This window comes from Mchenga conophoros, linkage group LG13, assembly GCF_057382185.1.
Source record: "Mchenga conophoros isolate Kocher_MC1m ecotype Shallow Benthic linkage group LG13, M_conophoros_male_GT1.1, whole genome shotgun sequence".
NCBI classification, from domain to species: Eukaryota; Metazoa; Chordata; class Actinopteri; order Cichliformes; family Cichlidae; genus Mchenga; species Mchenga conophoros.
Genome location: NC_140538.1, coordinates 12,516,234 through 12,530,736, shown reverse-complemented (window position 1 = coordinate 12,530,736; position 14,503 = coordinate 12,516,234). Strand labels below are relative to the sequence as shown.

Here is a 14,503-nt window from a genome sequence, read left to right as displayed (position 1 = left end):
CTTCTCGAAGCATTTACTTACGATGGGGGTCAGGGCTACAGGTCGCCAGTCGTTCAATGAGGAGATGGTGGAGGATTTGGGTACAGGGACGATGGTGGCCATTTTGAAGCAGGCTGGGACTACAGACAGAGAGAGGGAAAGGTTGAAGATGTGCGGTTGAAGAAGGTTGAAGAATACTTTACTCAAGTTTAATGTATTTTATCTGTTACTTTTAACTATTATTGCACTCTGTACTCCACACATTAAAGCTTTCATTATTTATTATTTTTTAGATTAAATGCATATAAGGCTTCTTCTTCCTTCAGCTGTGGTGACCCTCATTTCCTAGCACCAACCCTTTCCATGTTCTCCTTCACTACATCCATAAATCTCTGCTGTCTTCTTCTTTTCTTTTTGCATGGCAGATGCATATTCAAGATCCTTTACTTAATAATATAATAATATAAGTGATTAAAATCATTAACAATACAATGTTTAAGAGATATACACATCAATAAATCACTAATTATGATTCAGTAATATCATGTTTATGATTATGCAAAGTGTTAAATACTTTAAACTTTAAAGTAAGTATTTTTTAGTTTATTTATTAGATAGAAAGCAATGCTGTTCTCATAGTTACTATGTAACTACGTCTTTCATCAAACTGATTCTGTAAACATGCTCAGTGTATTTATGTGTGCATTTCACTGGTACTACCACAAACCAGCAAGGCTTTGTGTTTTCTCTTGAATAAACCCTTATTGTCTTACCACAGCTGCTTAGCATTTCTCCATTTCCCACCAATCAAAGCTAAATCAGCATCAGTCTCTTGTATTCCTTTGCAAGTGCTGCATCTGTTGTAAAAACTTGAAATGCCATTTGTGTTTTATGTGGAGACCACCCTACATGCAGGACGCCTTATAAGTTACTTTTGATTTAAAGATCACAAATAGCTCTTTCCTAGCTATAGATGAATATTTAATAAATGAAACTTTTATATTGTCATCATCTCTTCCTCACTATGTCTTTCTCCTTCTCCAACTCATCTTTCATTTTTCTCTCTTCTTTCTCATTTCCACACCATTCTCTTCCTCCCCACCTTAAGCCTCATCTCCTAAATGAAGTCAGGGCTCCGACACATGCAAATGTGCATAAACATGCTTATTTATTCCCCCAAATTGTCACAATTACTTATTTTTAGTGGATTAGACATGCAACCCATCTGGTCAACTGAAAATGCCAGCTATGCAACAACAGCTGGTTATAAGCTAACGCTATGTCAGCTAATGTTAGGTTTGAGTGTCCTAAAAGTCACGCTTTTCCTCTTATTAAAGGTTTGATTTTACTCTCACATTGTGTTTGATCTGTTTCAAAGAAATTTTCACTAACACCGGCTAATAGCAGCTAACAAGAGCCAACAGCAGCTAACAGCAGCTCAGTGGCAAAAATGCAACAGTGTTTACCTACAGAAAAGTTGATATTCTCAACAACTCACCTCAGTATCGCTGTCATCTTTATTTAGCAGGTGTTGAACCTGTACAGCTTATGGGTGGAGCTTGATTACCAAGCTTGCTAGCCTTATTGCTAGCTAATAATTTAAATCCATCCTCTCATTCAAATATGATCACAGCATGATCAAATGCTAAGATTGAGGTTAACGGGTGATGCTGCAGACAAATTATTGTGTAATGATGTTAAAGCTGCTGTGTCTGAAGTGATAATGCCATATATAAATGACCCCTTTTAACATTGTTTTTTTATATTATTTTCTCCTGAAAAAAATCTATCAGCAGATTAATGTCTATGTAAAGTAAATTTTTTTATATTTCAACCTTACTTTGAATCTATTAACCAAAATAAATCATAAATCTCCCCTTAATTAAATGCCACAGATTAGTGTGGCCTTGAGCAACCCAACAGACTTAATTTCTCATGATAAAAGCTGAAGCGTTAAATTTAGAATTTCACAAAATAGTGCAAATACATGCATCAGTCAGGCAGAACCATATGGATACCCAAGTATTTATTAATGAGTTTGAAGCAGCACAAGAATACATCAAAGACAATGAGGCAAGTCACTAAGTATTTTCACTGCTTCATGCGAAAGCAGAACACAAAGATACACACTGACTTTGAACTTAGCATCTGTAGATTGCACCCATCTGTGTTTATAAGCCTGTACAATATGCAGCACTGGAGATATATACTACAACCCCCGCGTCTCAGATGTGATCTAATTATTGCCCCATCTGCTTCTGTTGCATATTTGGCACAGTCTCTGTTGTTGTTTTTGTCTTGACTTTTGTCATCACAAACCTCATCCGTTCTTTGTATTCTGACACAAAATAAGCACTTGGACAACTGACACATTATTATTATGATCAACAATGGAAAAAATGACAAAAGCACAGGAACTGTATTGTAAATGTTATGAACTTTTGCTGGTGTGCAGATCCTTCTCATATGCTTTCTATCCACTTGCACAGATCTTGTAAGTGGAGATCTTGAATGTAACCATTGCTCCTCCAGAGGGAATATTTCCTTGTTATGGTAACAGTCTCTCTACAACAGTCAAATGGCTTCGTTCTCTTGGACAGTCTTTATAGCATGCCCATGGCTGATGCATTTGTCCCTTAACTGGGACAGTTTAAAAACCTCCTGTAGGGGGCAGCAGCTCAGCATTCCTTTCTAGTCTTCACAATCTTGCTGGTGTACTTGATAGGGATCCCCCAGCGTCTCATTAGATAGACATCAAACACATAGGCCATTCCTGGCTCCAGGCCCCCAATCACAGCTGTAGTGACGGCCCGCCGAGGATTCAGCTCTTGGAAATACTTGCAGAGAACTCTCTCGGTGTCAGAGCGGGACTCTGGCCCCAGACAGGGTGCAGTTAGAGCTGATGCTCCGCCAGCTTCTGCTTCATGGCTTCCAAGCTTTCTGCGGTACACACAGTAAAGGCTTCTTTCTTCTGTTCCCATCCATGCTAGGGTGACACTACTGCAACCACGCAATCGGTTGAAGGATTTTATCTGTAAGGTGGAGGGCAGAGATGGGACTCCTCTGCGGTGGTAAGCTGATGAGGTCTGCATTTTGACTGAAGCTGTCAGACCTTCTGGTAGCGATGGGTCTGTAACAGCAGAGGTGTGGTCCATGGCGGTTCCTTCTCTCTCCAGGTGGATGAGATAGGAAGTACTTCCCTGGAGCCATATGTGCGCTAATTCTCGCCCAGCAGCCTGAGAGGTCAAGACCTGACCTTTACTAGATACAGTCACCTTGACCTTTTCACCTTCCCCACAGCTCTGCAAGGTGAGGAGGCCACTCTGTTGCCAACCCCGAGGACGGAAACTGAAGAACTGCTCCGAGCTGAAGCCTCTGTCTTGGAAAGTCACCCACCTCAGCTCTCCTTCTCTAAGGGCGGTAATAGCAGGTCGAGCCTCCTCATGTGTCCGAGCAAGTGTCCCCTTGTATGCCATGCTGGTCCCATTCAGCCTGTCGACCACAAAGACATCAAAGTAATACTGGGTCTCAGGCAGGAGCTCTGAGACAGTGCAAACACTTTCTGTCCCCTGACACACACATTGGAGGTCTTCATACTCATCAGTGAGGGAAGCTGGTGGACTTTGAGGACTTTCAGGATAAGTGTCCCACTGCTGCCACCACCACTCTTTCAAAATGGGCCAGACCGTCACCCTGCTCCGTCTGTCCTTCTTTTCTTGTTTTTGGTCTTTCTCTTTCCTCATACTCTTCTGTGCAGCACAAAGGCTGGGGTAGTTTTCCTGTGAGTTGACAAGGACACAGTATTCATAACTGGTCTGTGTATGTGGGAGGCTCGTTATGGAGGCACTGGGTGCCCAGCTGAGGGTGACGCTGGTCATGCCTACACCTAATGTGTGAACTTGTGGGTCAGCTGGGAGCAGAGGGAAGATGCCTGAAGGCCCCAGGCCTTCATGAAGATACACTGTTGCTCTGGTGTTCTGCTGTTTGGAGCGTAGCCTTAGGATGTAGATGGAAGCGCTTGGATAGGTTGGACCACTGTAGCTTTCCACTGTATTGCCAGTATTGCTGTGTATTTTCTCCTCCGTCCCAGGACCTCGCCACCACACCTCAGGCATGCTTTTTTTAGTACTCCCTGTGAGCAAAGAAGAAAAAAGAAAGCTAGCCACAATAGATCACAATGACACACTTGAATATGTTTTGCTTATTCTTACTTCACTTGTGCATTTGACCATCACTTTGGACAATGACAAAGTTTGATACTAGAAGATTGTTTTCACATTCATTCAGTGAAGGATAAATGTTTTGCTGCACACAGTTGGAGTTAGTTAGAGTGAAGCAGGACTTGAATTGCATCTGGTAGTTTTTGCACATCTGGTAGTATTTGTACATTCTCAGATTTGGGATTTTTAAATCAGGAAGAATAATTAGACATGATTTTCAGACAAACATTATTATCTAAAGTAGCATAATTCTTATATGCGTAACCCTGGTGTCTTGTTTCAGTACTGTTCTCCAGTTTCCCTGAGCTATAGATGAATGGTGGGTTATAGGTTTTCTTAAAAGTATTCTCCATAATAAACAGTGTGAACTTTATATCCTGACATACACACCAGCAGATAGGAGCTAACGTTTTTTCAAGGGGTGATAATAAATAACTTAAATGTTACACATAAAATTATAAAGTGCCCTAAATGAAGCAATTAATGTTATAATAAACTTTATCCTGCAAAGTCATAAAATAATATTGCACAACTTAATATGCAATATAAATCAATGTTAGAATCTGCACAAATTAAATGTGGCCAACAATAAATACAAGTGCAATAACTCAGATTATATATCAAAACATGCCTGAAGGAGACCTTATAAAGTTTGGATTATCTCATATTAGGTTCTTTACAGTGTTAAAGAAATAAAGCTGTCATTGCGTAAGAAATGCTTATTACTTTCATGCTCTGAATTGGATAAGATGCATGCCACACTCTGTATGGAGTTTGCTTAATGTAGCCTCCTTGAAGTCAGTGCACTCATACAATTAGTGCAATTACATAATTAATTACACAAAAACACCACGTTATTAGAAGTCTGTTTTTGTACAGATTAGATAAACAGCATATAATATGGGGGGCAGCTGTGGCTCAGGAGATAGAACCGGTTGTCTACCAACTGGACGGTCAGTGGTTTGTTTTCAGCTCCACCAGTCTGTGTGCCTGACTTTGGGCCCTCAAAAAGGCACCCTAATGATCCCAGTGCATTCATTAGAGTGTGAGTGTGAGACATGTTGCTTAGGTATAGATTAATGTCTATGTAAATGGATAAATGAGGACTGGACTAAAAAGCCCTTTGAGTGCTCAGTTAGAGTAGAAAAGAACTATATAAGTCCATTTACCATTTACCACATGGTCATAGGGGTAGACTCTTACTACAAATGAATGAAACACATGCAGGCTTTCTTTGTGTTAGCCAACTTGATAAAACATAACACAACAGCGCTTTTCACCTTTCTTCTTGCAAATAAGACAAGAGATTAATACTGCAGAAAATTAATTACTCTTAGATTTAATGCACAGAGCACTAAAAATAAACATTTTAAGTCAATTTAATTATTTTAATATTGCTGTTTACAACGTCACAGCTGCACATTAGATATCTGAAACTTTAAATGTGATACATTAGAGGTTACTGTCCCGTAACGGAAAAAAAAGAGGCATGGAAATCGCTTTAATCTGTTGCCAAATCAAATTGAATCCGTTTTATTAATTGTGTGGGTATTCTGGGTAATACACATGTTAATTAATTTTCTAATCTATCCTGTAGTAATTGCAATTCCAGCAGTGTAAAACAGAAATAGTAGCATATTAAGAGAAAGTTGGCAATAAAAAAAAGAACAACAACATTCTGTATCACCACCTAATGACTTGGTTTTTAGTAAGGTATCCGGTTGTTCAGTCTGACGTCACTAGCCGTGTCTGGGTCTAAACTCCGCTGCAGGTCCACATATCAAACGATCACTATGGCATTACTGAGAGTTGAAAAACTGTCTAAAGTCTTTCATCTTTAATAAAATGATCAGCGTTCTGCTCTACCAGGTGTAACAATTGAGTTTAACATCCAGGCATCCATGAAAACGGAATTTATGACATTTAACGGAGTTAGAAGTTAGCAGGGAGTTAGCTCGCTAGCTTCTATCTAAATACAATATAGCATGTCCTGACTGCGGGGTTTTGGAAACAAATTAAAACGTACAGCTCTGTTATTACTTCCAGCATAAATGAAGACAGAAAACTAAACAGCAGTGACGTTTGTAGGGTTACTGAAGTTGGGCTAGCTGGTATATAATGATGTGCTAGGTGACCGCTAGCGACACAGCTATGTTAGCATAATATAAACAAGCTAACTTTTTTTCCACTCGATAAAAGTTACCGTGAGTGTTCTCGGTGGTCAGAAACAAATGTAATCGCATGGCAGGATGCTGTAAAAGGACCAAACTTCAGCCAGGAGAACAACTGAGATAATCCATCCACAATACGAGGTTAGTCATTCATATACTGCTGCATAGGCTGGGCTGTAGTTACATCCTAAGGTTTTAAAGACTGAGCTTAAATAAATGATTAGTGGTAATAAAAGCCGAGGGAGGTCAACAGGGATCACTGACTGTTTTAGGAGCTTTTTGAGATCAAATAGAAGAAAATACATAACATTAAACATGTTAACAACACAAAAGCCATATTAAACGCAGACTACTTTAGACCCGGAAGTAGGATTCGTCGCGTCATCACTGAACAACCGGATAGCTTAACAAAATGCATACATAAAATGTATTCCTGCTGCAGATAATCTATATTGCACTTAAAAATATGCTTTGAATAAAAGAATCAATGAAAACATGGCGCTTCCAGCTGACTTCAAACAGAAAATCTGAACATAACCTGCTCAAAACCAAAGGTATTCAGCTTAAGTTACCATGGTGATTTGGTAAGTTACCATAGTGACACAGAAAGCTTTGACTTTTAGCTCAACGTAGCTTGCTAACCCAATGACTGTAGAAAACAGTCATTGCGCTAACCCGTTAATTTCAATTCATAGCAGATCCCCCTGGCTAGCTCCTATGCTAAGCTAATCACCACTGGTTTCATATTATCTTCCTCTTTTACTGCTGGCAGTATGTAAATAAGTATGTTTACCAAAATTAAATTCTTTATTTGGTGTTTTTGAGTTGCTTTCCCATAAAGTAGTAATGTAATGTGTTTTTAGCAATGCCACAAGAGTTGAAATTTAAGAAATTAGCTATAGCGATTTACTGAGAAGTAGGCTAATGCTAAATTAGAACTTTAATTTACTGGTTAATAAATCATGTTATGTTTCACCAAAGTCTAAGCAGTGGACACAATTTTTATACTATTTAGGTGTCGCTGTTTTAAAAAAAATATAGTACATGTTATTAAACCAAAAGCGTTATGTTTGTACATTATAACAATTGATCACACTGAACCTCGCTGACAGAGAAAATCCTAAGCCCCTTGTAAATGAACAAACAAATATATATCTAAAATGTCAATTGCCACTTCAAAAATGGTTGGCAGTATTTTCATTCAGCACCTAAAGTGTTTTCATTCTGAAGTACAGACTCTTCACTTAAATGACACTACTGCCAGATAAACACAGACAAAAAATAAATAAATCACCAATTGTTTTCACTGTTCATGTCTCCTAGAGATGAAAAATGAGACCAAATGTTACCGAATCAAAGTGAATTATTCAGGCTGGCAATGGGGACCCATGAGCTCAGGGTCTGAATGATTCATGTGTCATTTTATAACATAATGTTATTTTAGCATGTGGAGAAGCTTGTTTAAGTAACCTGGAAAAATACTCTTGGAAAACACTGAGGCCTGTTTCCTTTCCCAGAAATCTCTGCCTTTTTAGGACTGAAATGCGATTACTTCTGTTTCCTCTGAGCACTGATTGCCTGTCTTTAATTCTAAGCCTTTGTGCCAGAATATATTTAATCCTTTGAGTTTATTTAATTGCTTTGGTTTGCAAGAAACAGACTGTTACAGAGTGCAGTTTTAGTTTGTTGTTTTATTCAATATTTGAACAGGGAGTTGGCAGAGCTTTTTGGTGTGTGTGTTTTATGAAATGAAAAGCCTCAGATAAAATTTATCACCAGGTGACACACAGATATGATCACACTCGCTGTCTCTGGCCTTGTCAAAGACATTGGGTGGCATTTAGAAAAAAATATATGCGTTTTACAGTGCTTTGAACTTCAACAAATGGGTACAATGTGCTGATAAGATGTAGGACTGTTAAATTTGTGGACTTTTCATAACACGGAAACACACTCAGGCTTCAACAGTGAAATTATTGTTTGACAGAAATCAGTTTGTTGGCCTATAAATTTGTGTAACAGTTGCAGTAAAAGCATGACCTTGAAGTTACAAATAATGAAAACACAAAGCAAGAATGTACCTTTTTACCTTATGCTACTAATTCTGGTCACATATCTGGTTTAAAAGTCTCATCTACACATTGAAGCTTAAGTAAGATTAGACTGTTTGCCCTTCACTAAATCCCTACATATTATATGGCAATGATAATCTCTAATCAATGTCCTTGGCTAAGCCAGATGTAGTGAGGTCTTCAGGTTAAGTGGGTATCAAAAGGTGCAGCTTGTGGTCTTACTGTCCACTCACATTGCAGGTTTTTGAGGGGTTTGTCCTTCAGGGTGCGAGCAGCCAAGGTCCATTCAATGGGAAGGTCACAAGGGCTGACTGTCACCGACATCCCCGGAGCTTTCTTTTTCAGCGTGAAGTATAACCTGTGGAGAAACACCAAAGAGAACCAACTTGCTTTTTCACCGGGGATGACAGAAAGATAGCATCCTGCTTCTGTTCAGCTGCAAGGTGATGGACGAGAAGACAAGATATTGTTCGGTGCCCATTCTTTCATTTTGTTGGATGATTTTTAGATAAGGTGGGGTGGTTATAATTTCATTTACTAAAGTTTGACGAGTTACAGCCGTTTCAGACATTTGCCAGTTGCTGTGTTTCCATTTGCCTACACGCTGATCAGTCATTTGATAGCAGATCAGGAGAGGTGACCTCAGAATCAGATGATAAGGCTGCACTGACGGCTTCAGATGGATATCTGTCTGCTTGATGTAACCATTTCAGCTCGTGCTTAGCATAGAAACTATAAGGACATGGTTGTGCTGTTGCATGTTGGATGTTAGATTTGCATATTATATGGCAGTTGAATTGCTGTTGAAGGGCATTTTAACGCTTATTCTGTGGTGGCCTATTAAAATTCAATTCAACTCTTTATTGCTTAGCAAAGACGACTGAATAGAAGAAGTCTTTAACATTTCTTTACATTTAGTCGTGCTATGTGAAAATGTATTAACAGCATAATTATTTCCTGCCACACAAACACGTTTATTCATTATTCTGCACAGATGGTGATTGTTTCCAAACAGATGTGCAGCACTCTTTCTCAAGGGCACTTTGTGGATTATTTAATAGAGTGATTAATTTCTGAATCAGTGTTTTCTCTCCATTATTTGCCGTGTGGTCCTGCTTGACTGCACTGGTGGACAGACTGCAGCTCACGGGGAGATGCATGTCGCAATTTTCTGCTCCCGCTTTCAGAAAGCAACTGGCACTGTTGTGTAGGGTTCAAGCCAAATGGGCTCCACTTCCTCTTGCTCTCTCTACAGCGCTGCTGGAATCAGCCTCTGTCTTTACGAAAGGTGGATAGGGAATGGGTGGTGATATGTTACTGTTTCTGACCTCACTGAGCAGACCTCCATTTTTAATCGTGGGTCTTAAATGAAATGCAAATGAGGAAAAACGTCAAGCAGGGACAGCATCTAGTTTCACGTGAATTCAGCTGTTACACAAGTGCTGAGATTATCATGGACTTGTTTGGATTAGAAACACATGAATTACCTGACTGTTTAAAATGGTACTTTAAGTTCATTTCAAGTCTAATCATTAGACAAAAATATTAAGTGTATGCATTAAGGAAATGATATAGTTTGACAAGGAATTCATTATGTGGCGCTTGCTGATTTATTTCAGCTTCATGTCATCATGGGGTGAATATATTTTTAATCTTTTGAATAGATTTTAATTTTAATCCTAATCTCAATTTATCTTAATCGTGATTGGTGCCTTTTTTTTTGTTTGGTGATTCACTCACCTGTCACTTCTTAGCAATTACCTAGTCTGCTCTGCTTAGTTCGAAACTGCTTTCAACCCACTTCATTCATTAGGCACAGTTTATTTGGTACACATATTAATGTACTGATAATTCAGAATAAAGTATGCTGAAAAATGGATATTTTTTTAAAAGATAGGAGCACCTTTTTCACCTCTTATGACACCACATCATTAAATATAATGAAAACAATCTTGCTATGCTCTCAGTGGAAACAAGCTATCAACCACATGGATGCTTTCCATCTGTTACCTGCGAGTTCGTCCTTTAGGTAGGGTTACAGAGGTGATCTTTCCTTCTGGTAACCACGTAGTTGGGCGAAGTGGCACCTCATTCTCAGGTGCCACACCTGAGTGCACCTGGGGCCACAAAGATCCACATACCAGTGCCAAAGCTGCACCAAGACACCAAGACAGCGCCATAGTGGATTCACACTCTCTTATGCCTTTTAGTCTTCGTCCCTACGTCCTGGATGGCTCCCGGGCTCTGAAAATGCACAGTGGAAAGGTCAAGACCATCAATCAGAGCCCATCAGCAACGCACACACAAACACACACACGCAGACTTAGTTAAATTTCTACTGTACCATTCAGGCAGACACTAAAGAGCTGTAGCGGCTGATGATTCATTGATATGAAGAAACATCCTATCCTATTCAGACAGAATTATTCATACCAGGGAAAAGAAATTGCCATGCTATATTACTCTGGGATGTGTGTGTAGCACAACTTGACACTCACTGTAAAAAATCACCCATCGCACCACTTTTCAAAGTGTGAAGTGGGTTGCTAATATCACTCTGAAGTCGCTGCCTTTATATCTACATTTCTATTTTTAGTTTGAGGGTTTGAATGGGTCTGTTCTCGAAATATCTTTGATTATGATTATTAGGGGACTTATCTTGAGAAAACGATGCCGTGCTGATGCAGAGACGAGTGTGCAAACAACACCTGGAGGTGCTCTGATGCAGTCAAATCCATTCAGCATAGATTAATGCAATGCCTAAACCAGAAGAACTGGTATCAGATTTTTCAGGCTTTCTTTCTGTCTTTTTCCCCCGTTTTTTTTTTATTTTTATTTCTCTCGCACTCTGTTAGTGTTTCACAGTCCTTTTATCTGTACATTTATATGTGGGCGTGCTCCTGTGTGCATGCGGTTGTGATTTAGTGATAGTAGATGATTACAGGTCTCACTGTTTTCTTTCTCTCCTGAGAAAACACATTTGTTCAAAGTCACACAGCCTTCGCCAACACACTCCCCGCCTTCCCCTAACAAGGTGTATTATGTCAGTGCTGTGCCCCATAGATCAGATGACAGCAGCAGTGGAACCACGGAGGCAGCTACAGAAGGTACATCTGAGTCTTTTGGGCCCCGGGACGCTCCGAGATTCAAACTCACAGATCGTCGCGCAGCTACAAAGTCACACAGAGGCGCCTGCTCATTATCCTTGCAAAGAAAGAGGGGAGTGAACGACCCATAAAGCTTTAACTGAGAGACATGCAGAGGGAGAAAAACTGATTGAAATGAGAGGGAAGAGAGGAAGGGAGGGCTGTGGAAATGGAGAGCGAGAAGAGGAGGATGTTGGATCCTAGAGTAATTAGAGGGAAGAAGATGGAGAGAGGAGAAAGTGAAACTAGAAAAAAGATGGTTAGAATCAAAAGAGAAAAACATTCTAGTCAGGCAACAAGGTCGCAATGGATTTCTCTCTGTGCTTCAGTCAGACATATGAAGCTGATTGATGTTTACTTTAGCTCCCATGTCAAATGCCCAGTGTGGCACATATTAGCAGATGGCTGCACAACCTCACAGCCCCTCTCACACGTCCCCTCATTCAATCTTGATAAAGATGAAGACACAAAAAAGCTTGGCGGGCTTGTTTCTTCAAAACGCACCCGCTGATAAAATATGCATACGGCTCCTCAGCAAATTATGGCCAATTGAATTTTCATAAGGCGAAAAGGCTGGGTCTTAGAGCGAGAGGGAGCTTAGTGAACTTAACTACCACCCTCAATAAATAAATACACAGGAGCTCATGACTTTGATGGTCCTGCTCACTCTCTGCTCTTTTTTTGTGGTTATTTTTGTTTAAACGAGTTTCCTCTTTCCATTATGTTTATCCCAAACTGTCAACTGACTGCATTTATTCTGGATACTGCTTGAGTTTTAATTAAAGATACTTGAGCTCGGCTCTGTTTATCTTTTTCTTCCTCTTTATGCTTTTCTTTTTCTGTCTGTTTTTCCACTTCATTTGTTCCCCTTATTTAGAAGTTGATGCAGGCTCAGTTTCAGGGGGACAGGTTGAGTTTTGTGTGCTATCTGTCTGCACATTGTATTAGCTATCTTCTGTCTCCCTGGGCTCTGGCAGGACCATCTGCCTTCTGTTATCTGTGGGCAGGGACAGATTAAATGGCATGGGGTGGTCCCTGCAGGATCCGTTGTCCCCCCCAAACTACTACGAGCAAAGAACTGGCCTGTGATTCATGGTGGGGGTTGATGAAATGATGGAAGGGTAACATGCAATTACCATGCAACTTGATAGGATTTTACGGTTCACTTTCTAACTCGATGCACGTAATTTTGAATATATAAACCTTCCCTCGTTTTCCTCACTTTCACTCTCCTTTTGCGCCTGCACCTCTCACGCCGCTTGTCGTTCACACACTTTTATATAGTATCACACTCTTTCTTTAGTTTATGGCTCTTCATTCGCTGTGTTCACTGCCCCACTTCATAGTCACACTAGTGTATTTGTAAATAATTTAAAAAACTACTAGTTGTCAAAAAGAAAAGAGAGATGACCCCAACCTTCAAACGTGCAAAAGCAGTCATAAGACGTACTAAAAGTGCTTTACATCTGTCTCAGCTTTATTAACAACCCTCCAGAGACCACACACACACACACACACACACACACACACACACACACACACACACACACACACACACACACACACACAAACAACAACTGATTCAAAGAAGCAAGTTGCTGACTTACACAACCAGTTGAAATCTGAAACGCTGACGCACTCACACACACTCACACACACACATGCTCTGCAAGGACAACATGCATGCATGCATCCCCTTACCTTCTCTCTGTGCACGCTCTCCCTCTCTGGTGCAGGGAGTGAGGGATGGGATCAAATGAGAGAGGGAGAGAGGATGGAGGAGGAGGAGGAGGAAGGGGGGTGAGAGTCGGTTGCGAGGAGAGGAGGAGCGACAGCAGGTTGTTGTTGGGTGTTCCACTGATTCCGTCTCCCATGAGGTGCTGCTCACCCCTTACTTCAAGAGATGTCTCTTCAGAGCTCAGGTGTTCCTTCAGGGCTGTCCCACCTCCAGTGTGCCTTGGTGTGGTGCAAGGCTCCCAAGGCACTCTCCACACTCTTTTCCTCCGTCTCTCTGAGACCTTCACACGTGGAGGCTTGTCCTGCTAAATACTCTGTGAATGTCATCTGGTCAGTGAAGCCTGTATGCTTTCTTCGCTTCTTGTTTACCCACTGTCACTCTTTTTTCTCCCCCTTCCTCCCGTTCTTTTCACTTCTTCCTTCTGTTTACCTGCTCCTGGTAGTGAACAGAGCTCACTTGCAATTCAAATAGGCTCATGTGTGACTGAGTGTGTTTGTATATCTGTATGTGCAATCTGAGAGTGAGGGAGCGAGTGGGTGAGTGTGAGGGGGATGACGGTGAGGTCGCTGAATGGGGGTGGTGATGAGAAGAGAGAGAGAGTGAGAGAGAGAGAGAGAGAGAGAATGTGTTGTCAAGAGCAGCGTCAGGGAATAGGGAGGTGATGTAAAAGTTAAGTGCATTCACAATACATGCCAGTCTCTGGCTGGTCTGATAACATCTGCATTAGGAGATGATTTCAGACAGCATGTTAGAGGTTACACTGTCTTTGTGCCCTTATCGCTTGTTCAGTCAGGTGGTTAGTCTGCCTCTAAATGAACATATTTAAACAGGAGAGCAGCTTATCAGTCCCTTAATAGATTTATGCAAATATTTAGTGTGCATGTTTATATCAAATGTTAAATAAAAAAGTGAAAAGGGACTTTGGATTGCAAATAAAATCATTTCAGCACTTTCTGCCATATTTTCATTATTTAAAGAGCTGCAGTAGCTCTTGGTTCATTGGTTGAATTACTTTACGATATCCTTTGTTATGCTGTACTACTCAGAGATAAGGTTTTAAACTTTATTTTCATATTTATTTTGTGGAGTTTCATTAAATTTTAGAATTCTAATAGGCTTCAGATTCCAAAAACTGATTTTAATGTGACATTTTCTTATAATTAAAGGAAATGATCAG

The 14,503-nt window shown here is 40.3% G+C and overlaps 1 protein-coding gene across 3 annotated transcripts; it reads right to left on the bottom strand.

The window, feature by feature from the left end:
- Window positions 1-1,990: 1,990 nt before the first annotated feature.
- ndnfl (neuron-derived neurotrophic factor, like) lies at window positions 1,991-13,837 on the bottom strand. Of its 3 annotated transcripts, XM_085296496.1 has the most exons (4): window positions 13,290-13,837; window positions 10,453-10,686; window positions 8,676-8,800; window positions 1,991-4,111 (listed from the first exon to the last, which is right to left on the bottom strand). In XM_085296496.1, the coding sequence occupies exons 2-4, from the start codon at window positions 10,620-10,622 to the stop codon at window positions 2,658-2,660; spliced, it is 1,749 nt and encodes a 582-aa protein (XP_085152622.1). In that variant the 5' UTR covers window positions 10,623-10,686; window positions 13,290-13,837; the 3' UTR covers window positions 1,991-2,657. The 3 variants fall into 3 exon arrangements, with proteins under 3 accessions (XP_085152622.1, XP_085152624.1, XP_085152623.1); XM_085296498.1 differs by lacking the exons at window positions 8,676-8,800; window positions 10,453-10,686; window positions 13,290-13,837 and adding an exon at window positions 6,909-7,044; XM_085296497.1 differs by lacking the exons at window positions 8,676-8,800; window positions 10,453-10,686; window positions 13,290-13,837 and adding an exon at window positions 6,403-6,775.
- Between the last annotated feature and the right edge of the window lie 666 nt (window positions 13,838-14,503).